Genomic DNA, 20,472 nt, shown 5'->3' on the forward strand with positions numbered 1-20,472 from the left:
ATAGTAGAACATTGGAGGCGAAGTAATCATTTCGAAGATAGGTGGCGCTGCCACATGCGCCATTAACACCGGCCTAAGAAACATAATTTTCTGTTTCGTTTCGCCATTCCTGTTGGTTTGGTTGTGTTCGCCGACTAAAGCCATTGTCTGCAATCTTTTTTAATTTCAGTGAAGGAACAGGAGTGTTAACAAAAAAGTAAGTGTTGTTTATGGTATGTTATGCTGTTTTACCTTTGTATGATTTACTTGTGCAGCCTTTTTGTTGTTGTTGTGTTATAATTATAAAGTTAGAGTACAAAATTCAATTTACCATTTTTAAAAACAACTTTTTAATTCTAGCCTGATTTCTTCATTTTCCAAAGTCAGAGGCATCATAAATGAAATTGGATTTCATTAACTGATTCGGACTAATGGATGACAAGTTGTGAAATAGAAGTGGACACATGCTGAGTGAATGGCTCATGAGGGAAGTCCAGTTCATGTTTCCTCCCCTTCACAAGAACTGGGTCTGTCTGTGAAGGATCCAGGAGACGATTGTCAGCCAGAATTGTGGTACACTGAGGGCAATGATATTATTGATGCTGGTGGTCCCTCAAGTGTAGAAGTTCAGCCTGATTTAAGTGGCAGTCCTCGCAGCATCAGTGCATCAAGCCAGCTTGACGATTTCAACGGTTCCCTATCTCCTTCAAATCCTATAGCAGAGACTGAAGGAGGGGGAGACCTGGACATCATGGGTATTGCTAACTCATGGTAATGATTTTAATTCACAAGTACTCAAATTCATTGCTAACTGTCAAATTAGTAGTAACATTCTTCTGAATATCTTAAATTAAGAATTAATCTTATATTTCCTAACTTTTACATTTAAATCACTTTTCAATAGGAATGATGATGATGCTTTCTGCAATGAATCTGCTATTCCTGCAAGAGGAGTTGAACTGTCTTGTATGAGCTTAGGGCAAACAGCCAGTTCAGGACCATGGACAAGTCCCACGCCTCTGTTCCCAACTACGCTAGACTTATTTGAAGATGACCGGGAATCAGTCTGTGAACTTTTGGGAGACGTAGCTGGTAAGTGGAATGACAAAAATAAAAAATCTCATGCGCACAAAATTAAAATATTCGGTACATTAGATTCCAACAGCATTCCTGGTGTTTGTGGTCTTCGCAACCTTGGAAACACGTGCTTTATGAACGCTGGTTTGCAGTGTTTAATTAATACGGTAAAATATCACTTCATGTTGAAATCTTAGTCTCTGATTGAACTGCCAAATCTTAGCCAGTATTTATTTTCGCCAATACAGCCGCCACTTTTGAATTACTTCCATTCAAATTCAATTGACGATCAGTATATCGGATGCAACTCCGTCCATCTTACGGCGCAGTTTGCCGCGTTTCTTCTAAAAATGTGGAGTGGTCGCTTCAGCACCCTCCGGCCGGCTGAATTTAAACACACGTTGTCCTTATATCATCCCCAATTTAAAGACTATCGTCAGGTAACCTGAAACATATATTTATAAATTAAACTTTCCCTCGTTTCTTACATTTAGTAATTTACGTACTTAGCATGATTGTCAAGAATTTCTTGCCTTACTGCTGGATTCACTTCATGAGCATCTTAGCCAGACAGCTTTGAAGGAAGGCACTTCCGACCACACGAGGGATATTGTACCCGGTACTGGTACTGGAAGAAATGCAGATCTCCCAGCTGACTGTTGCCTGTTGACGGAAGAACCAATGGAGCTTTACGAGAGCTCACGTTCGAGTCAATTGTCGTCTCCTCGAAGTTCTTCGGACTCTGTGGAGACCTCATCAAGCTGTACTACAAGTTGCAGTAGTACGCGTGCCAAGGCAGCGGCATTATCTCTGAGATCGTTACCTATTCCAGAGGAAGTAAAACAACCTCTTTTTCCTCTCACAATTCATCCACCATCCCAAGATGGCAGCGTCACTGACCTTCTCTTTAAAGGAAGCTCTCTCTCACCTCAGAAATGCTCGGTAATCAATTGCTTATTCTGACATTGGCAACTCATGACAAATATTTTTCTTACAGTTGGTAATGGAGCGCAATATGCTTAATCCATGTGCAGACCCTGTTCAAAATATCGTCCTAGAAAAAAATCTACTTAGTGAAATTAGCAGCATGATGAAAGAATCTAAAACAGCAAACGTCAACATATCAACTGGTTCTGCCGAGACTTCGCCTAATAATGAGATCTGCTTTGATTCTGGTAAATTTCCGCCAACGGATCAGGTCAAACCACGGGCTGCGGTGGCGTCAACACTCGTTCGGAACACGGACAGTGCTCAGGTCCTCATGCAAGCCAAGCAACATTTAGTCCAAAAGAACAAAGTAAAAAATACCAACATGTTGAAAGAGACAGCAAAGCGTCTCAGTGAAGATCAAAATTTGTCATCTTCATTCCCGCTCTCTTTGGCCGAAGCTACCTCTTGTGGCGAACAGTCATTGCCAAGTCCAAACAACGAGAATGTTAGTAGTATTAGTAAAAAGGCTCGGCTCGAAAACGATGACGGCCAAGAAGCGCTGGCGATTGGTCAAGTCAATGATAATAGAGGTACATCGCCGTGGGACTCGCTCGGTGCTCTCAGTAAGGCCGTCAGGGAAGAAGAATCTTCCCGTAGTGATAACGGTGTATGTTTAACGAACTCGATGGCAAATGAGTCTGTGGTCACACACACATTTCAGGGACAATTCCGCAGCACGGTATTTCGTTTTGTTTTCAGCAATCTTTTATATTTTGTCATTAAACTCAATTATTTTTAGGTTGTTTGTTGCTCTTGCAAACACGTTTCGGTAACATATGAGCCTTTTATGTACTTGTCCGTCCCTTTGCCACGTGCGCTGGAACGCCTGATAGAAGTGGTGTACATTCCAGCATCGGGAGCGAATGGTTCTAGCCGTCATCAACTGCTGCTCCAGCAGTATGACGAAGTGTTGAAACTGCGTCAAATGCTGGTCAAATGTTTAGGATTGAATGAGGAGCAAAGTGGTAGGCTAGTGCTGGCAGAGGTGGCTAACCGTGTCATCGTGCGGTTTTTGGAGGACCAGTTGTTACTCCGGAATTTAACGGATGGACAACACCGGTCGGTATATGCCTTTGCGGTGCCTCCTCCTTCCCCTTCCCTTACACCAGCTGGATTAAGTGGTAGTGACGACGTTTGTTCATCGTCAACTGGCGTTTCCGCTGCGTAAGATTCACAGTTAATCACAGTCAAAATTTTCGTTTGTCAACCTAACTTGTATTTTCTCCAAACAGTATAACACAATGTAGTGACCCTGCCGAGACAGACTTACCGGCACCGATAATGGACAACTCGTGGAAAAGCTGTGCTATATGCCTCGAGGAAATGGCCGATGCAGATTTACGGAAGCACACATCGTGCACGTGTCTCTTGTGCCAATCCTGCATTGAGGTATTAGGTTGATTAATGTTAGATTATTACAAATATTTATTGTTTTACTTTGTAGACCTCTTGCAAACACCATCGAAGTAGCTTCGGCGGAGGTAGTCGAATTGGTGATTATCTACAGTGTCCAGTATGCGGCATGGATGTTAAACCAGAAGAAGAGTTTGCACCTTTAGATAAACTCCATTGCTACCGACCTGTCATCCGACTGCTCAATTTACCTGTTCTTTTTCGACTGGCCAGCAATCTACGTTCCGCTAACCCCAAAAGTAGTCGGCTAATTGGGCATCCTCGTCTCTTGCAGCTTCCCAACCTCGTCTCACCTAAGAGCTTATACGACACTGTCAAGAACATTTATCCTAAAGTGAACGCCTTCGATCTGTGCTTTGTGGATCAACAGGTATTATTTTCCGTCAGAAATCTTTTTAAGTTTATTTTTAATACATTTAAATATGATAAATTGTGTCAATTAGGGAATAAGATGCCCTCGCTGTGTTTATCCTAATCGTTGCAATGGATGCAAAATCAGTCCCGATGCTGATCAAATCTCACTCCAGCCGGGCGATTGCTTAGCGGTGCAAGTTTATCCTCCAGACGATGAAGAAGTCGAATTTGAGGTGACGAAATGGGAGAAATTTTTTGAATTACAGACTGCTGCCGAGCAGGACGATTGCGTAAGCAGCTCCAGTTCTTCATCACGTTTTCAAAAAGAACCACTTACTCTGGATGATTGTCTCAGTGCTTTTTCAGAAAGGTACAAAGCATTTTGACATTTTTACAATGAACTTATGTTTAAATTTCAACGCTTAATTTGTAGTGAAACTCTTGACGAAGGTAATCCTTGGTTCTGTCCCAAGTGCCAGAAAAGTCAGTGTGCAAGTAAAACCTTGTCCATCTGTCAGGCCCCTCCATATCTAATAGTTTATCTGAAACGGTGAGTTTGTTTTTGTGTGGAAGTTTCTTTTTTCTTTATGTTACCAGGTTTTCCTCTCACTCAGGTTCGTGTTCCATGACAATTCGAGCAGCAAACTTGATAATAGGGTGGAATTTCCCTTGACTGGTTTGTGCTTGCAACCTTACGTTGATAACGGAGATGTTTCCAATAACAGTGAAGATTACATGTATGATCTTTATGGAGTTGTCTGTCACTTTGGAAGTAAGTTGTTGGATTGTAATCCATCCTTTCTTCAATTAAAATTGATTTTCTTTTTCCTTAGGTGCTTCGTCGGGTCATTACACAGCGTACACACGACACGTCAACTCGAAAGACTGGCATTACTATAACGATGAAACCGTCTTATCGCGTGCGCCTCAAGATGAAGATTTCAGCCATGGCTATGTTCTTTTTTATCAGCGTCGTAGTAGACCAAATTGCCACGACGAAACTCTCATGCCGTGTGTTACGGATAAATAAAATTAATTATTTTGCTTATAGGAAACATAAGAAACTCTTTATCTGTGAATGGGAAAGTTGAAGCTCTAAATGACGAACATTCCTAACTCGTTCGTGGAATCGGAAATGTGCAAATCATTTCGATGTCGTGTTTGTTTTGTTTGTTAATTTTTTTTTAAAGAAGTTCCTGTAAATGATTAAACAGCTTGGAACCGATAAAATCAGAAGCTGACCCGTAATTTGCCATGCTTGTTTAAAGTTTTTTTTTTTTTTTTCAATTTCTTTTATCTTGATACAAAGAGCGTACCTCCGTCTTTGACTGTCGTTTGTTCCTTATTTGCATACTCCCCTTTTCTTGTACTAAACACAATACACATATGCCAGTGTTTGAAATTGACTGAGCACCTAGAAGTTTTAATTTAGTGGCAAAACAAGTTATTCTCGGGAAAAGGCTCGTTATTTTACATTATATAAAAGAAAAAAAATTCATTAGAACAGGATTATATTAGATGCTCAATGTCAACAGGTGTTGCATATTTTTGTGTATGTTTTACCCTTTCCAGACTTGTGTGGCCTAAAAGAATTTATCCCTAAAAGTTTTCGAACTCGATCCGTCACATTTCCCATGTAGGCTAGTTGTAACAGTTAACTGATGACCACTTAAACTTGGTGAAAAATAGTAATAAAGGGACTATTATTAAAGTGCTTCTTTTTTGGTTCCGTTGGTTTCTACAACAGCATTTTCACTGCGGCCAATTTCGTCAGCTTCGTCATCGCCAATTTCGTCTTGGCTCGCACCAGTGCTGCTGTCATCGCTCGAATAATCAGCACATTCCTCGTACCGCACCATTTTCTTGGGTGGGCTGAAAATAAAATCGAGAATGACACTTTGCCTTTCAAAGCTAAGAAAAAACCTACCCAGAGTCGTAATGACGACGTGAAGACGAAGATGTGTTGAGACTGCGAGGCGGACTTGAGGGGGGAGACAAGGCTTGCCGAATCCGCCCTTTTCCTTCGTTCCAAAAATGGGACTGGAAATCGCAAGTGATAATTTGGAAATTATGCCGATTCTTTTTCATTCAATGAAAATCGATAAATTACAATTCGTCCTTCTCGTCCAAATAACAGCAGAAAGTTTCCTATGAACTCTTTAGATTTATCTTCCCATTTTTGAATTAAGTCTTGTCTCTTTTCTCCTATGTTTTCGATGACTTTTTTTCCTTTATTTTTTAATTCGTCCATTTTGTTTTGTAGACGAAACGTTTTTTCCTTCAAAAGAAATTGTTAGAATGAAAAACAATTTTCAGAATTGACCAAAATTAGTACATTAACTCAAACATACGTACTTTAATGTAACCAACATTAAGTTCCCTAGCGGAGTACCCACGCGCCAAATTCCGCCGAACGTACACATCATAGTCCTTGACTATACGCGCCACAACATCAGATGTGGAAACTCCCTCTAGGATGAGAAAGAAAAACAAAAAACAACAAAATTTGCTAATTCTCTTTCGTTCTCCGAATGAAAGTATAGATAAATATAGTAGCCCTACCTGTGCGTTCTGTTGCTACAAACATGCCTCTTGCTTTTATGTGAGCGTAAATATCATCACTACTTCCTGCCGAGTACGGAATCTCATCATGGGCTACAAAGTCAATCTATATCGATAAGCTGAATTAGCAGATTCGCAGAAAATGCCCAGTGCGGTTAAAACCTTGTGTTTGTTAAGAAAATCATCGTCAAGAGTCCAAGGGGCATCACGGACCACTTCATCGACGTATCGGCAGTGTCTAACGGCCTCGTAGCGCTCATTTTCATCCATAACTGTTCGACCTTTGTTCTCATGGGTCAGGCTGTCACTGCAGACTTGAAAAGCAAAGAATTTATATATTTTGTTTTAATGAATCTGAAATTGCATCAGCCCTATGACATAAAATTGATCCTACAAGAACCGACTGAGCTCATATTCACCTCCTACTAGTAGATATACATTTGGAAAAACTCGCTTGGCTTGCATGAGTTGTCGTGCGTGTCCTTGATGAAAGAGGTCATAGATTCCGTCGGCATAAACTCTTACGGGACGCTGCGCTATGAAACGTAATTAGAAAAAACCCGTTAGGACGCATCATACCATACCGGAACTAGGCGGTATAAAAACCACCAATGATAGATTGCCACAGTTTCAATTTAAAATGATACAAGAGTTATTCTTTTAAACCGAAAACCAAGGACAGTTTTTTAGTTCCGTTTGAATTTTTCCCATAGAGACATGAAAAACGATCTATGCAAGTATAAAGATATTTCAGAGTTGCAATACATAAATAAACATTTTCATGACCTTGGTTCACTCTTTAAAAGATAACTCTTGTTCATTGAGAAAAACTGCCCTAACTGTTACTTTAGACTTTAAAAAATGGATACTTGAATAATTATTTAAACATGCCTGTATCACTCTGGGCCATTTCAATTGTAATTTTTTTTGAATAATCACACATATCCAATGCTGCCAATGCCTGCTCATCCTCACTGAAAGGTGCTGGTTCAACCTAAAGGAATCGATAGGGGGGATGGTGTTGACTGGTTAGTATCACTGTATCAGATCATCTTTGAGTGACCAAAATGATGAAAGTCACTAATTCACAACTTTAGAAAAAAAAGTCTGGGCATTTAGTTTCATCAACATTCTACAGGAATAATAATGTCTAGTTATATACTCTTTATCGAAAAGAAATTTCAAGCAGCTCAGGGATAGTTAAAGGTTGGAGTAATATCTCGGTCAGAGATGAAATTGAATAGCTAAAATATTCCAATATAAACAAGGTACAAGCTGAAGGGATTAACAGAATAAATTCAAAAGTAAAGTGCTTGAGATTGTTTTAAGAGAGCAACAACATTGTTACCTTGGAAAATGTTGGTGGTGGGGACGATTTTATTGTGCACTCTTCGGTTTCTTCATGTTCGTGTAGTCTCTTTCGCGACGACATTTTCACGTGTGATCCACTGTTAAACACACGTCACACGGATTTCGAGGGGTGTTGCACAGAAATTTAAGTGTTATTGACACATTTATAGAACTTGGGACCTCAAAATTTCTGACTCGTCAAAGCTCAACAACAACGTTGCCTAGCTCATTTAGCAGCCGCAAATACACGATAATTGCGAATTTGTAAAATTTAAAAAAAAAACTAATAAAGGGTGTTTATTTCTTTAGAAAAATATCTGAAATAAAAAATAAGAATTAAATTTTTTATTTTCTTTTCTTTATGTGATGTGTGTTTAATTTTTGAATAAGTGAAGGATAAAAATGCTTCACACTACAAAAACTCACCACTAGAAACTCGGGGCAGCACTATTCCACAACAACAAACACAGCCTTGTAAAATGGCGGCGGCCAATGACGCTATGGTTGTAACTTGCACAAATAATTCGGATTACGCCGTCATATGCTCCTTTTTCGAACAGTTTGGTGACAAATCTGGATTGTTATTTCCGTCTTTTCACGATCTGCAACAAATGCTCGAAAATGTTGAAGAAGGTTAGTTCACAATTGCCAAAGCATTCTTACCCGGACGTCAAAGCGGTTTCTTTGACAAGTGTTATTTCTATATTATATTACCAACCGATTCAATAAATCACTATAATGGTGTGTTTTATACATTTCATTGCAGTTTCATATCCACTTATTGAATTACATGTCAAACTAATGAGAAAATTAAAGAAATCAGTGAATTTTGACCGGTGGGAAAAGGCAGCTGCCAAATATGCTCATTCGTATTCTGATCAAGATGGATGGGAGATTGAAAGGTTTGGCTACAAAAAGCTTAATCTAGCGGTAAAATTAAGATTGCTCAAGGTAAATCCCTGTCTTTTGACTTTAATAACTTACATAGTATAACTTTAATGATGTTTTTGTATTACAGAACTTACTTGAAGCTCAGTTCGATGGCAATATTAAATTCAAAAATGAAATCAATAAAGTAACAAGTGATGAATTAAGATTGCAACCTCTTGGCAAGGACATTCAAGGACGCCGCTACTGGCATCAACTTGATGATGACTGTAATTTGAGGGTATACCGAGAAGATCTAGATGAAGAAACATGGAATCTTGTATCAAGGTAATAAATTTATCAAGTATTTTTGGCAAGTTATGATCTTCATTCATCTTTTATTTATTCGGCCTGTTGCGCTCATCTTTTATTTATCCGGCTTGTAGTTTCGTATTCCCCCGTAGTTTCCGAACTCACCACCGATTCCATTTTTTAACAAATATTTCATAACTAATTCTATTCTTTGTTGTATTACAGTGACAAAGAAAGCATGTTGAAACTAATTGAACAACTTAGTTCCGACAACGGGCTTCAAGAAGATGAAGGCACATCACCAGCCACATCTGAAGAAAACAGTGCTAATGGCCAAGAGGAAGATCTTAAAGTTGATTCTGAAAACAGAGTGGAACAATTGACTGATGGTCCTAGTGAAACAAAGAGGTTAAAAGTTGAAACCGTTAAAGATCCAGTGGTTCCAGAATCAAAACAGGAATCGATTGTTAGCGAAGCCATCGAAAGTCCCGTACTTCTTGTGACAGGTGAAGGAAATGGAGCAGATTGCGATACGGGCAATCCTGGTGACAGTAAAGGCGAAGAATCATGTGAGTCTCACAATTTAAATAGTGAAAAAGAAAAATTAGACGATACAAGTGCGATTGACTGCGAGTCCAATAAACTAAAGTCTTGTGCTGAATCAAGTGAAGCGGTGATTACATCACAACTAAACTCTGAACTCCCCGATTCCGTGCCCGACAGTGCTTGCCACTCTCTGACATTGAGTTCCGTCCGGGATAATTTGAAAGATACGTCTCCAGAAGAAATTGACAACACGAGTAGTGCTGCATCAAATAACGTCAAAGAACAACCAGATTCTGAGGATTGTCCTGCAAATCCAAGTGCTGCAAATTCTGATAAGGAAGAAATTACTTTGGATTCACCTACAAGAAAAAGTGTATCAACAGTGGAAAATCCTCTGATAAATGACGTAGAAATAAAAAAAGAGGCAGACTTGGATGAGAAATCAATATGCCTTACTCCTGAGGATATTAAGTCTAACAGTATTGAGCAACCATCTACCGAGGTAGAAGGTTTTCCTAAAAACCAAGAATGCACCAAACCATCAGAAGATGAAGCCATTATAAAGGCAGAACATGTAGACAAACCTGCTGAAGTTGACGCCTCGAATCCTTTCGAACATGCTGTTCCTAAAACTACTACTGAGAATTCCATGTTAACACATAATCAAGAGCTTCCAAAACCTGATTGTTTTTCAGTAGATGTGAAACTAGATCCTGTACAACTCAAGTCAGCAATTACAGCGGATTCTGTCGAATTTTCCAATGATACTGTTTCCAGTGGTCAACATCCATCAACCTCCTATGTCACTGACGAGGAAACTGTGTTGCCTCCGGTGTGTTTGCCAATTATTCGGACGGAATTACAAGAAACGAAGGAAATCGTCGAACCTGTTTCGATACCGGCTGATTCTACTTTAATACAAGAGAATTCATCTAAAATTGACGAATCTCATCCAGAACAAAGGAAAGAACTTAAAGACAAATGTTTAGACGATGTAAATTATAAAATAGCGGAAAATGCGAATACTGTCGAATTGGAAGCAGAACGAAGTAATCTATCACCATGTGAATCTCCCGCCAAAATTGAAGTTAATGACGAGGAAGTATTGCCGGAGATCGATGATTCCAACTCTCTTAACCAAAGAATTGAACCGAAAATCACCTCAACGCCCGAGCTGAGTAATGACTTGCTAAAAGACAACCAAGAGACAGAAATTAGTGTGAATACCCTTCATTCGCCTAGTGCAACATTTTCAGCACTTTCCTCATCCCCCGTCCCCTTAACATCGGAAGCAACTCATGCTGTTTCAGATTCTCCAACGGACTGCAATTCGCCGTCTAGTTCACAAGGGAAAATGCAATGTTCTGAAGATGATCCTGCCATGGAAGACATCAAGAAGCATATGGATAAAGAGGAAATTAACGCAATAATCTCTCAGCCTGCTGCTGAAAGTGAAGTAGCAGAAGGATTCAGTATTCCTGATCCTACCACTAGTTACGAGCAGTCTTCCCAAATGACTAGTGCTTCTCCAGAAGTGGCCATTAAAGCTAATTCTGCTGTAGTACCCGATGATGAGAAAGACACTAATGCCATCAAAGACAATTCTGCTGTACTACCCGATGTTGAGAAAGACTCCGAGGCCATTAAAGCCAATCCTGCTTTAGTACCCCATGTTGAGAAAGACTCGGAGGTACCGTCTTGTGCTGATCCCATCAACAAAAGTGTTTCTGAAGAGCCTGCTGTGTGTACAGACTCAGAGCCTTCAGTAGAAAAAACTAACGATGCGTCGAGTCTTAATTCATCCAAGGCCCAGAATGAAGTTCTAGATAATGTTGAAAAAAACGAACAGATCACACCGGAACTCGATGTATCTAATCCAACCAAGGAAAAAATTTCTACAGTTGTTGAAGAGAAGCTGATTTCAGTCCAGGATGAAATTGTATCAAATTGTGTACAAGAGATTCCAGAAAAAGAAGAACTGGTGGAAATTAAAGATTCAACTAATTCTGTAAATGATCCAGATTCAGCCTCACTACTTCTCGCAAAAGACTACTCAATTCCAGATATACCGGTGAAGAACGTGAATACAAGTGAAGAAACAGTGTCGACAATGTGCGAAAAAGAAGGTTCTTCAGACATTTTAACAGCTCCTGTAAAAGAGAATTTACTTACAGCTCATGAAGAACTTGAATCAGAAGAAATTCCATTGGTTTCACAGAGCACACTGAAAGCGATACAATCCGAGGGAATTTCAGAAGCGGAAGATAAAAAGAAAATTCTTGCAATCCCAGCTCAAGAAGAACCAGTTTCAAAGCAACCCGAACTTGAAACCAATTCGGTTTCGCAGAAGGTGGAAGTAAACGAAATAAAACCTATAGAAGTTTTGGTGGAACGTCTTGAAGCTAAAGAGAAAATCCCAGCAGCTTCTACTGGAGTGATTGCGGATCAACAAGAACTTGCAAACGATCCAATTCTGTCTGTTTCGCCAAAAAACGAAACAAGTATGACAGAACCCGGAACATTTGCAAATGATCGGCTGACAGAAAACGTCGATATTCAAGCACCTGCAATGGATGAATCGATTTCATTGAAATTACAAGATGAAGTTTTTCCTGAGATTCTACAGAAGAACGAACCTCTATCAGGGGATCCTAAAGATAGCTTCTGTGTTGCTGAAGAGCCCATGCAAACGGAAGTAATTCCAACAGTTGGTGTAAAGGAATTGCTTTCAGTTCAAAAAGAACCTGAATTAAACTCAATTCCTCCAGTTCCTCATGCAAGTGAATCGAAGCAAACAAATCTTACAGAAGTTTTGACGGAACAAAACGAAATAATCCCAACAAAAGCCGAAATTTTACCTAGTATACCAGATGCAATTCCGGCAGACCAAAGTGCTGAAGTTATTCCAGAAAATGAATCTTCAGCGGAGGAGATTGAAGAGACTACCAAGGAATCCATTTTTCCTGCTACAGTTGCTGTAAAGGAATTGCCTTTAGTTGAACAAGAACCTGAATTAAACTCAATTCCTCCGGTTCCGCATACAAGTGAGTTGAATCAGACGGAGCTAAAAGAAATTGTGACGGAAAAACTGCCGGAAAAAGAAATAAATCCAACCACCGCTGAAATTTTGCCAAGCATACAAGATGCAATTCCCTCCGACAAAATTTCTGAGGTTAATCCTGAAAATGAACCCTCTGCGGAGAAGTTTGAAGGGAATACCGAGGAATCCATTTTGCCTGCTGCAGTTGCTGTGAAGGAATTGCCTTTAGTTCAACAAGAACCTGAATTAAACTCAATTCCTCCGGTTCCGGGTACAAGTGAGTTGAATCAGACAGAACTCAAAGAAGTTTTGACGGAACAGTTGCTGGGAAAAGAAATCATTCCGGCGACAGTTGAAAATTTGCCGCCAATTCAAGATGCAATTCCGTCAGACAAAATTTCCGATGAACCCTCATTGGAAATGCTTGAAAGGAATGCCAAGGAATCCATTTTGCCCGCTATAGTTCCTGCAAAGGAGTTGCCTTTAGTTCAACAAGAACCTGAAGTAAACTCAATTCTTCCGCAAGCAAGTGAATTGAAGCAGACAGAGTTTAAAGAAGTTTTGACGGAACAGGTGCTGGTGGAGAAAGAAATAATTCCGATGAAAATCGATATTATGCCTAAAATAGAAGATACAGTTACGTCAGACAAAACTTCTCATGTCATTCCTGAAATTGAACCCTCATCGGAGGAGATTGATGGTAATGCCAAGGAATCCATCTTGGTCGAAGAAAAGCAAGAAATTCCTTTATTCACTCAGAAGGACGAGTGTTCCGCTCCGGAAGTTCCAACAAATGCAAAACTCGAGAAAAGTGACCAGACTACGATTGAACCTAAAATCACTGGTCTAGATGCTAAGGAAGAGTTGCTTCCAGTGGTCCAACAACAACTTGAACCTATCCCCACTCAAGAAAATTTAAACAAGAAACTTTCAATTTCGTTACCAGAAGAAAAGGTTGAAAATCTAGCGGTAGCCGACAAATTAATAGCAAGCCCCAAGACTTCAGTGACCGATGTAAAGGAAGAAGTTTCAGAAGCTAAACTCGTAATGCATGTGAAGGAAGACCAAGAAATGATGCCCGTTTCCAAAGTTCTTCATTCAAATCCTTGCGAACTAGTGTCCAAATTATCCGCGTCTCCCGAGACGACACAAAGTGATGAAGCGAAGCCACCGCCAAACGAAACTGAAAAATCTTCTAATTTGAATCAATTGACGTTTGACTTCGATGCTTCAACTCCGGTAGCAATAATTTTACCACCTTCGAAGAATCAAGATGCCTCTGCAAAGCGTCGTGGTCGGAAACGAGGGAGGTTCAGTCTTGGAGGTAACGACGACAGCGGAAAAGAGAACGACGCACAGCCGACTGTTTTGCGACAAAGTTCACGGATTGCCAAATTACGAGAGAAAGAAGATGAAGACCGTAGGAAAGAGGAAGCGGATCGATTGCAACGGCTAAAGGAAGAACACGAACGTCGTGAGAAAAGAAGATCGGAACGCGACGAGCGAATGAAGAAGATGGAAGAGAAACAACAGCGCCGTCAATTGAAAACTACCAACAGAGAAGACGTGGTAATGCATTTATTTTACTCGTCTACTCACGTTTTAAGTTAATTATTCATGATTGATTTTGATGAGTGTAGACGTACAAGGAGAGCGAAGATGAATCTTCTAGTTCAGATGAGGAAAAGAATTCTGAAGAGGAAGGTCGTAAGAAAAAAGGCAAGAAAGAAAAGCGAAGGAAAGGGAAGAAGAAGATTGATCGGCCGTGGGATTCCACAGATTCGAGGTATGTTCTGAAATAAAAATTAATTCGTTTTGAATAATTTTATAAAATTTTACTTATTCCATTTTGTTTTTAGTGAAAAAAGCAGTGAAAGTGATTTAGATGCCTTGGAAGACCTACAGGTCGAACAGGAGAACGAAGAGCTTGAATTCAAATCCGATCACGAATTCTCACCTGAATCAGACTTGGATGAAGAAGCGGAAACTGTCCAGCCAACCAAACACGCTAGGACAGCGAAAGCTGGTATGTCCATCGTGAAAGAAGATCTAGCGAGTGTTTACTATTCTATATGTTTCGTTTCCATATTTTAAACAGGTGCTGTTCCCAAAAAGAGAAGCAGATCAAAGAAGGCTAAGGTGGAGGAAGAAGAAGTGATAGAAGAAGAAGAAGTCGCCGGAACGGAGGAAGAAGAGGAAGAAGAGGAGGCTGCCAATTGTCACAAATGTGGGCAATCTGATCATCCCGAATGGATTTTGCTCTGCGATCGTTGCGATGCTGGTTGGCACGCCAACTGCGTCAAACCACCGCTACTGGTCATTCCCGAAGGCAACTGGTTTTGCCCGCCTTGCGATCACGTATGTCCTTACCTTCCATTTTTATTAATTCAATATCTTGCTTTAATCCTGTAAATTGACTCCCAAAACAGGCAACCTTGATGGAGCGTTTGCAAGAAAGACTAGAAGCCTACGAATTCTTGTTGCAAGAGAAGGAAGCAGAACTTGAGCGGAGGAAAGAACAGGAGCTGGAGGCCAAACTGGCCAAAGAAGAAGCGGAGAAACAGGCGCAGCTAGAAATGGAAGAAGAAGCTCAGGAAGACGACGACGAAGATGAAAAGAATAGCGGCGTCGGAGATTTGGGTGCCGATGGCGAGGATGTGGATGACGAAGAAACGTCCGACGAGAGTGGGGAAGATGAAGAAGAAGAAGAAGACAGCCAGAACGAGAGTGATGAAAATCTCAACGGAAGGAGACAGCGTAAGGCCGCCAAGCAGGCCAACTATTCATTCAAGGATTTTGATGATATGATCAAATCCGCTTTGAGGGTAATTATATCTATTCATCAATCATTTCATCTTAACGAACATTGAGTTGACAACCATCACTTTCTTTAGGACGAAGGTGACGAGGAAGAAGAAGAAGGTGGCAAGGGCAAAGGCAAAGGCAAAGGTTTGAGATCCGGCGTTGATGATAATAGCGACGACGGCGAGGATAAGCCTCGATCCCCACCGGGCACCCGTCCGTCAGGCATCGGCAATAAACGAATCTCGACCAGCGACGATGATAGCGACATTATGCCGCAAGTGACACGCAAGAAGAAGGCCCGTAAACTGAACGACTTGAGCGCCACGAGCAATGAAGACGATTCGGATGAAGATTTCCAAGGCTCGTCCGCCGAGGGCTCAGACAGTGAAGATGACGATGAAGATGCATTGAGTGACAGCGGTGACAGCTTTGTGGTCGACGATGATAGCGACGACGACGATGTCATCCACGTCAGGGCTAAAAAGAAGGCCAGAGCAGCGTCTCCCATTATCCGGCGCTCGGCAAGAAGCGCCCGCAAAAGAAATTTAAGAAGTATATAATTGACGTGCCGAGTGAATTATCTCCTCCGTTCTCAATTTAAATAATTGTGTTTTGTTTTTCTTTCTTTCGTTGCAGTGGATAGCAGCGATACGAGTGAGGAAGAGAGCGAGTACGAAGAGAAACCTACCAAACGGAAACGAGGCAATGAATCTTGGGACTCATCCGGAGAGTCGAGCAGTGACGCCTCCTGGGGCAGATCGAAAAAGCGGAGGTGATTGGCTTGATGTGAATAGCAGCCAATTCATTTAAAAGCTAAACTTGTTTGTCTGTTTTGTTTTTAATTAAAGTGCGGCCAAAAGTAAAGCGAAACCGGTGGCAGCCACCCCTAAACCCAAGCCCAAACCACCGCCGCGTAAAGCGCCCGCCAATCGAGGCAGAGGCCGTGGAGGACGATCCAACAAAGTCGAGTCGGACGACGAACCCTTCCGCTCGAATGTCAGCGCGAAGAAGATCAAGGTACTAAAGGAATTGAAGTGGAAAGTGTTGATTCGAGGATGGGGCTCTGATTTTCGCCGTTCAATTGGATTTCTTAGGAAGCGCGGCCGGTGAAGGCCCAAGAAGACGACGACGAAAGCGACCACGCCCAACGACGCACTACTCGCGGACGGCAGATCAGTTATAAAGAGTTAATCAGTTCCGGGGAGAGCCAGGACGAAGGTGGCAGTACCGTGAAAAAGATGGGCACGCTATTTGCAGCTGACCGGAACAAAAGCATGGCCGGCGCAGTCATTAGAGGAGGAGCCAGCCGAAGAGGGGGAGTAGGTCGTGGAGGAGTCATAACGTCGGGTCGTGGCAGTATCTCTGGCGGTGATACTACACCTGTGCCTGTCAGTGTCATCTCCTCACGGGTGGGCGCCGTTCTCAAACAAGATGATGAGTCTCGACTCTCCGGATCGACCGATACAATCGAATTCAGTGCTGCCGCTGCCTCCGCTGCAGCTGCTGCTTCCGTTTACACGACCGGGGACGAGAGTCTCACCTCCAATGACATTCTGACGCCGAGTATAGATCCCGATTTGGCCACCTTGCCTATTATTCTACCTCAGGAAGACGTTGCCAGTCCTTTGATCAAAGACGAGCTTCCAGCCGCCGCCTCCATCCCTGTTTTGTCGCAAGACCTTCAAGTAAGTTTCTGATTTCGTTCTCGTTATGTTTGGATCACATATTTCATTGCTTGTTGGTCTTTCCTTCCAGGTATCGAGATTGATACAACAGATGCCAGCAGATGTTCCGCCGCCAACGTTACCCCCCGACTTGCAAATCAACCGCCTGATCAATTCTCAATCCATTTCGAGCAGCAGCAACAGTCCGGCGAGGCAAAGTCCAGGAATTCTTCCGCAGCCGAGGCTCGTTCGAGACGTTTTGGACAGCCAAACACCACCACCTGCCGTCCAGTTGCCTCCGGTAGTGGTGCCGCCGCTCACTCAGCCGCAAATCATCGCACCCAGCGTCGAGTTGCCGCCACTCTACAGCCATGGCGGAGTCATCAAGCAGACGCGGCATTCTCTGCCGCCAACGCCGCCAATGTATTCCAGTCCTCACGTCGTCAAAACGAGCGATTTGATTGCGTCCTCGACTCCACCGTCTGTCATTCGGCCTTATCCGACGACTGCGACGTCGTCGTCGTTGAGTCCAAGCATCAGCGGAAGCTCAACACCTGGTAACCCTCTCAGTATTCAAGGACTCCTGGGCACAGGTCACGGCTCTCCCGGCTCGATCCCTTCGGTGCCACCGTCTTCGCATCCCATCCGGCCGTACGGCAATACGCCTCACATGATAGGCCACGGACCTTTCCTCAATCACACGCCTTACGCGAATCCTTACAGTGCGGCGCCGCCTTCCAGGACCAGCTATATGGGCACGCCGGTTACGCCCACTCCTCGCCAGGCCTACCCGCCCATGTACTCGTCATCACACCTGCCACCGCACAGCCTGCCTCTGCATTCGCCCTATCAACACCACGGCCCACCTTTGAGGCCGACGTCCAGCTACCAGCACGCGGGATTCCCGCAGGCCTTTGCCGCCGCAGCTGCAGCGGCCGCCAATGCGGAAGAGGAGCGTAGAATTTACAGGTAAAATTTTTGCGTTTGTGTTTTTTGAAATCCTTTACATTTCTTTCAATGTTGGTTGTTTTGTTTCTTTTTAATTGAGTAGAGTGGCAGCTCAGGCGTCTCGGGAATCTGGGGCTGACAATTTCGATCCGGCGCCAAGCGTCGGGCTGTTGACTAAAAGCGGCGCCGACGACCCTATTACTCCCGCCGCCACCGCAGTGCCTCCCGAAAGCGAATTTGGTGGACTGGTGTCGTACTTTTCAAGCCAGCAAGAAGATTTCGAAGAATCTTGAATTCACTACTCATCGACAGCCGGGCCGGACTTGCCAGTTTATCTAATTTTCATTCTTTCCTTAAGCTCTAACAGCTCTCCTTTTTTTTTGTTTTATTTCTCTGATTTTTTTTTTCTTTCAATTATGTGCTATATCCCGCGCCATTTTTTTTTTGTTCCTTTTAAATCGGCAACTTCTACTTCTTTATAACATATGAGACAAAATCGATATTTACTCGCATTGCTTTGATAATTTTCACAGAAGAATGCTATTATTTATAGCCAGGTTTCTTTTTTTATGTCTTATTTATTGATTTCGCACAAGAAGAAGGGGCATTTCTTTCTTCTGTTTCCTTTATGATTATGGCCCGGCTTGTTTTTTGTTTTAAAAAAGAGAAAACAATTCGCGCTCCTTCGATTCTGTTCTTTTATTTTCCTTGCTCTTCTTTCATTTTTTTTTCTGTCTATTTTGCGTGGAGAACCTTGTTAGACCTATGGAAACATGTGCTTGTACAGTTCATCCTGTTGGAAAACAAACGAAAAAAAAAATGGAGCAGAAGGAATACCAATCATATGCAAATATCCCCGTACGTTACATCCAACTTTATTGTCATTGTCTGTCTATTGCTTTTGAAGGAAGGAGAAACTCGAGTGAGAAGAAGAAGAAGAAGAAGAAGAAAGAGACGGGGCGAAAAAGAAGAAGAAAGAACTAGTGCCACCGGTTGTATCGCTGGATATCCGGAAGTGTCGTCCCCTTTTTTTTCTTTTTTCATCCGCTTTTCTTTTTCTTTCGTCTTTCGTCACAACCGACGACACGAGCTGCTATGTGTGTTGTGTTTTGTTTTGTTTCATTCATCACCATTGATGACGTTTAGAAATTTGCATGTGAATTTTTATGAAACAGTGGAGGAGTTGTTTTGTTTGTGGACGAGGGCAATCACGTGACCTGTGCATATTAACATGACATGACAAAAATTCAAACGATGCAAAAAAAAATAATAATAATTACTCGAAATTAAGATAAGATAAGTTGAAAAAAAAAAACAAAGAAAACCAACTTTACGTTCCTTTTTTATTCAAATACTTTGAACTGTGGATGACTGCGGCAGGTACGCGTATGACGTTTGCTTCTCATATTTCTTATCCATATGTATAACCCCAACGTCACACACACACACACACTGCGTATATTATGCTGTGTAATTATATAATTAGCCTTGCTTTGTATGAAAACAAAAACCGAGAGAAAAATCGTCGAGCGATTTGCAGTAAACTTAGAAGTTTCTATTGTCTTATCAAAAATCTTCTTCGATTTTGTTATTCTTTTCTTCCCTTTTTTTTTTTTTTTGGTTTGCCAGACCGATTCGCTGCGTACATCAGAGAATTTAAGGTGGCAATCCTACATGCAGCAGCCCGGCAATATGCACCCAAGAATGTGTGTGTTATATACCATCCAGCCGGGCGGAGGGAGAAGTGATAACATCATATTATATACGATACTGCCGACTTGTGCATGGAGAGAGAAAGAGGCCAAGAAATAAAGAAGGGAGGGTAACCGTTCTAGAATGTCGTAAATATTGGTTGGTTTGAAATACATTCCCATAAACTGCGTTGCGTAACTGCTGATGGCCTTCCCCCGGCGTGCGCAACATGGAGATCGACGAGTGAATATAACCGATGCACACTTTCAGGCTAGATGCCGACATCTAGTACGGCTTGATTACGTGAAACCACGCAAGTAATTTACGATATCGTCGACGATTCTGGTGGCTCTCTGCTCTATGTACTCTCATTGCGATGCATTTTCCAAACAGTTTCAATATAATCCCGCGCGGGTGTACTTGTGTACATCATATAGAGCCCCAGCAGTTGGGAATTCCTGTGGAATCCAATCATATTCCCAGGTCATTGAATATTTAGCCGAGTCAGCTCTCTCCTCCGAGTCAGCTATTGTATCTAATATTATTCACATTCTTGCCATGTAATAATCTAAAGTATCTCTGTTATTTCTAACTATTTGAATGGATTGCGGTCTTTTAGAACTTGAGCTCGGTGCAGTAGATAACTAGCTAGCGAGTGCAGCTAGCGAAACTGTAATTGAATATCAAGTTAGACAAAGAACAACTACTATATATAGTACTCTCTACTCTGTATAAGGAGCGCTGGGGCGGTAGCTTTCTCTCAACAAATGCATGTCGTCGTTGGATGACAGGAGTGGCGGCGGCGGCGGCCAACATCCCGGCGCTAACTTGGCTGGTGACTGCACCGACGACGAGCAATAAATCCCGCAGCCA

At 42.0% G+C, this 20,472-nt stretch overlaps 3 protein-coding genes across 6 annotated transcripts; 2 read left to right on the forward strand and 1 right to left on the reverse strand.

Moving 5' to 3' along the window:
• Positions 1-36: 36 nt before the first annotated feature.
• On the forward strand, positions 37-5,215 carry LOC124199905. Of its 4 annotated transcripts, none has more exons than XM_046595942.1 (14): positions 37-196; positions 340-750; positions 884-1,071; positions 1,135-1,223; positions 1,305-1,496; positions 1,567-1,998; positions 2,054-2,725; positions 2,786-3,210; positions 3,279-3,435; positions 3,491-3,829; positions 3,903-4,183; positions 4,247-4,363; positions 4,428-4,585; positions 4,647-5,215. In XM_046595942.1, the coding sequence occupies exons 2-14, from the start codon at positions 455-457 to the stop codon at positions 4,841-4,843; spliced, it is 3,543 nt and encodes a 1,180-aa protein (XP_046451898.1). In that variant the 5' UTR covers positions 37-196; positions 340-454; the 3' UTR covers positions 4,844-5,215. The 4 variants fall into 4 exon arrangements, with proteins under 4 accessions (XP_046451898.1, XP_046451900.1, XP_046451901.1 ...); XM_046595944.1 differs by having other exon boundaries at positions 55-196; positions 363-750; XM_046595945.1 differs by having other exon boundaries at positions 64-212.
• A 92-nt stretch (positions 5,216-5,307) lies between these two features.
• LOC124199906 (choline-phosphate cytidylyltransferase B-like) lies at positions 5,308-8,088 on the reverse strand. The gene is made up of 9 exons (XM_046595947.1): positions 7,724-8,088; positions 7,267-7,369; positions 6,795-6,911; positions 6,538-6,689; positions 6,376-6,481; positions 6,169-6,284; positions 5,924-6,091; positions 5,741-5,853; positions 5,308-5,685 (listed from the first exon to the last, which is right to left on the reverse strand). The coding sequence occupies exons 1-9, from the start codon at positions 7,805-7,807 to the stop codon at positions 5,520-5,522; spliced, it is 1,125 nt and encodes a 374-aa protein (XP_046451903.1). The 5' UTR covers positions 7,808-8,088; the 3' UTR covers positions 5,308-5,519.
• An 86-nt stretch (positions 8,089-8,174) lies between these two features.
• On the forward strand, positions 8,175-18,848 carry LOC124199909 (titin homolog). Its single transcript, XM_046595952.1, has 14 exons — positions 8,175-8,358; positions 8,492-8,676; positions 8,744-8,940; positions 9,130-14,059; positions 14,131-14,276; positions 14,350-14,516; positions 14,589-14,848; positions 14,920-15,315; positions 15,385-15,847; positions 15,932-16,067; positions 16,144-16,312; positions 16,390-16,980; positions 17,051-17,928; positions 18,011-18,848. The coding sequence occupies exons 1-14, from the start codon at positions 8,205-8,207 to the stop codon at positions 18,198-18,200; spliced, it is 8,862 nt and encodes a 2,953-aa protein (XP_046451908.1). The 5' UTR covers positions 8,175-8,204; the 3' UTR covers positions 18,201-18,848.
• Positions 18,849-20,472: the final 1,624 nt, after the last annotated feature.

This window comes from Daphnia pulex, chromosome 8 (assembly GCF_021134715.1).
Source record: "Daphnia pulex isolate KAP4 chromosome 8, ASM2113471v1".
In the NCBI taxonomy this organism is placed as follows: domain Eukaryota; kingdom Metazoa; phylum Arthropoda; class Branchiopoda; order Diplostraca; family Daphniidae; genus Daphnia; species Daphnia pulex.

Bases quoted from the DNA above. Each gene is read 5' to 3' on its own strand.
- LOC124199906 (XM_046595947.1), bottom strand. From the start codon at position 7,807: ATGTCGTCGCGAAAGAGACTACACGAACATGAAGAAACCGAAGAGTGC. The intron at 5,854-5,923 runs GTAATTTATCGA...TGCGATTTCCAG, and splicing joins TTGGACGAGAAGGACGAATT to TCCCATTTTTGGAACGAAGG. The intron at 5,686-5,740 runs GTAGGTTTTTTC...TTTTATTTTCAG, and splicing joins CGTCGTCATTACGACTCTGG to CCCACCCAAGAAAATGGTGC.
- LOC124199909 (XM_046595952.1), top strand. From the start codon at position 8,205: ATGGCGGCGGCCAATGACGCTATGGTTGTAACTTGCACAAATAATTCG. The intron at 15,316-15,384 runs GTAATTATATCT...CACTTTCTTTAG, and splicing joins TGATCAAATCCGCTTTGAGG to GACGAAGGTGACGAGGAAGA. The intron at 16,313-16,389 runs GTACTAAAGGAA...TGGATTTCTTAG, and splicing joins TCAGCGCGAAGAAGATCAAG to GAAGCGCGGCCGGTGAAGGC.
- LOC124199905 (XM_046595942.1), top strand. From the start codon at position 455: ATGGCTCATGAGGGAAGTCCAGTTCATGTTTCCTCCCCTTCACAAGAA. The intron at 1,999-2,053 runs GTAATCAATTGC...TTTTTCTTACAG, and splicing joins TCTCACCTCAGAAATGCTCG to TTGGTAATGGAGCGCAATAT. The intron at 4,364-4,427 runs GTGAGTTTGTTT...CCTCTCACTCAG, and splicing joins CTAATAGTTTATCTGAAACG to GTTCGTGTTCCATGACAATT.